Genomic DNA, 828 nt, shown 5'->3' on the forward strand with positions numbered 1-828 from the left:
ATTCAGTTCAGTCATTCACTGTATTTAGCTCGTGATGAAATGGCCGCTGAGTATGACGAATTGTTGCGACAAGTTGAGCATTTTCAAATGATGAATTTCTTAGATAATGCAATTCAGCTATGTGTGTGGCTGTGTGCGTGTAGATTTAGGAGAATTCGGATGATGCTGAAAAAATGCGTAGGCTTCTTGACGAAGTTGACGTACTGTGGAGTCACGTCGCTGAAGCAGATGCAGTTGGAGATTATGTAGTTACTTTGGAAAAAATCTCGGTAAATATGGTTGATTGAATGATTGGATTTTTGAAATGTTATTTTTGCTTTAAATATTATTTAAAATGAGCTACTGTTCATTTTTTCCTTGATTCGTATATAGAAGTTGTTGGTGATTTTAAAGTTCAGATTAAAGCTCTCGATAGCAGCAACAAATTGAAATTGTCTGTGGATTTTGAAATATTGTTTTTGTGTATTTGCCGTTTTGGTATTTGGAATATAATTTTACGAAACAGCTAAAATTGCATGGGTTTTATAGTTCGAGACAGGGGTATATAAACGACAAGCGCAGTCTTTGGACCAGAGAAAGCAGAAAGTTTGAAACTTGAAAAGGAAAAGCAGTTGATTGCTGATCATTTGGCTGTGCTGGATCAAGAGCATGATCGCACGCTTGGGGAACGCATCTGGGACAGCTCTTGTGTCGAAGAATTGCGTAAACGTCTACAAGCCGACGAGAATAGTACGTTTTGACTGACTGATCGATTTGTGATTTATTTCACGGGTGTATATACATGTATGTACGTATATAGAGATGGATGTTGATTCAGAATCCACCACA

The 828-nt window shown here is 37.4% G+C and overlaps 1 protein-coding gene across 1 annotated transcript; it reads left to right on the plus strand.

The window, feature by feature from the left end:
• The first annotated feature begins 173 nt into the window (after positions 1-173).
• On the plus strand, positions 174-740 carry Tsp_14279 (putative ATP synthase F1, delta subunit). The gene is made up of 3 exons (XM_003369772.1): positions 174-269; positions 399-454; positions 557-740. Exons 1-3 carry the CDS (start codon positions 174-176, stop codon positions 738-740), a joined length of 336 nt encoding a protein of 111 aa, XP_003369820.1.
• Positions 741-828: the final 88 nt, after the last annotated feature.

Source organism: Trichinella spiralis, assembly GCF_000181795.1.
Source record: "Trichinella spiralis strain ISS 195 chromosome Unknown Scfld1521, whole genome shotgun sequence".
In the NCBI taxonomy this organism is placed as follows: domain Eukaryota; kingdom Metazoa; phylum Nematoda; class Enoplea; order Trichinellida; family Trichinellidae; genus Trichinella; species Trichinella spiralis.

Excerpts from the sequence above, each read along its gene's own strand:
- Tsp_14279 (XM_003369772.1), top strand. The coding sequence starts at position 174 with ATGCGTAGGCTTCTTGACGAAGTTGACGTACTGTGGAGTCACGTCGCT. Across the intron at positions 270-398 it reads TTACTTTGGAAAAAATCTCG|ATTAAAGCTCTCGATAGCAG; the intron begins GTAAATATGGTT and ends TTTAAAGTTCAG. Across the intron at positions 455-556 it reads TCTGTGGATTTTGAAATATT|CGCAGTCTTTGGACCAGAGA; the intron begins GTTTTTGTGTAT and ends ATAAACGACAAG.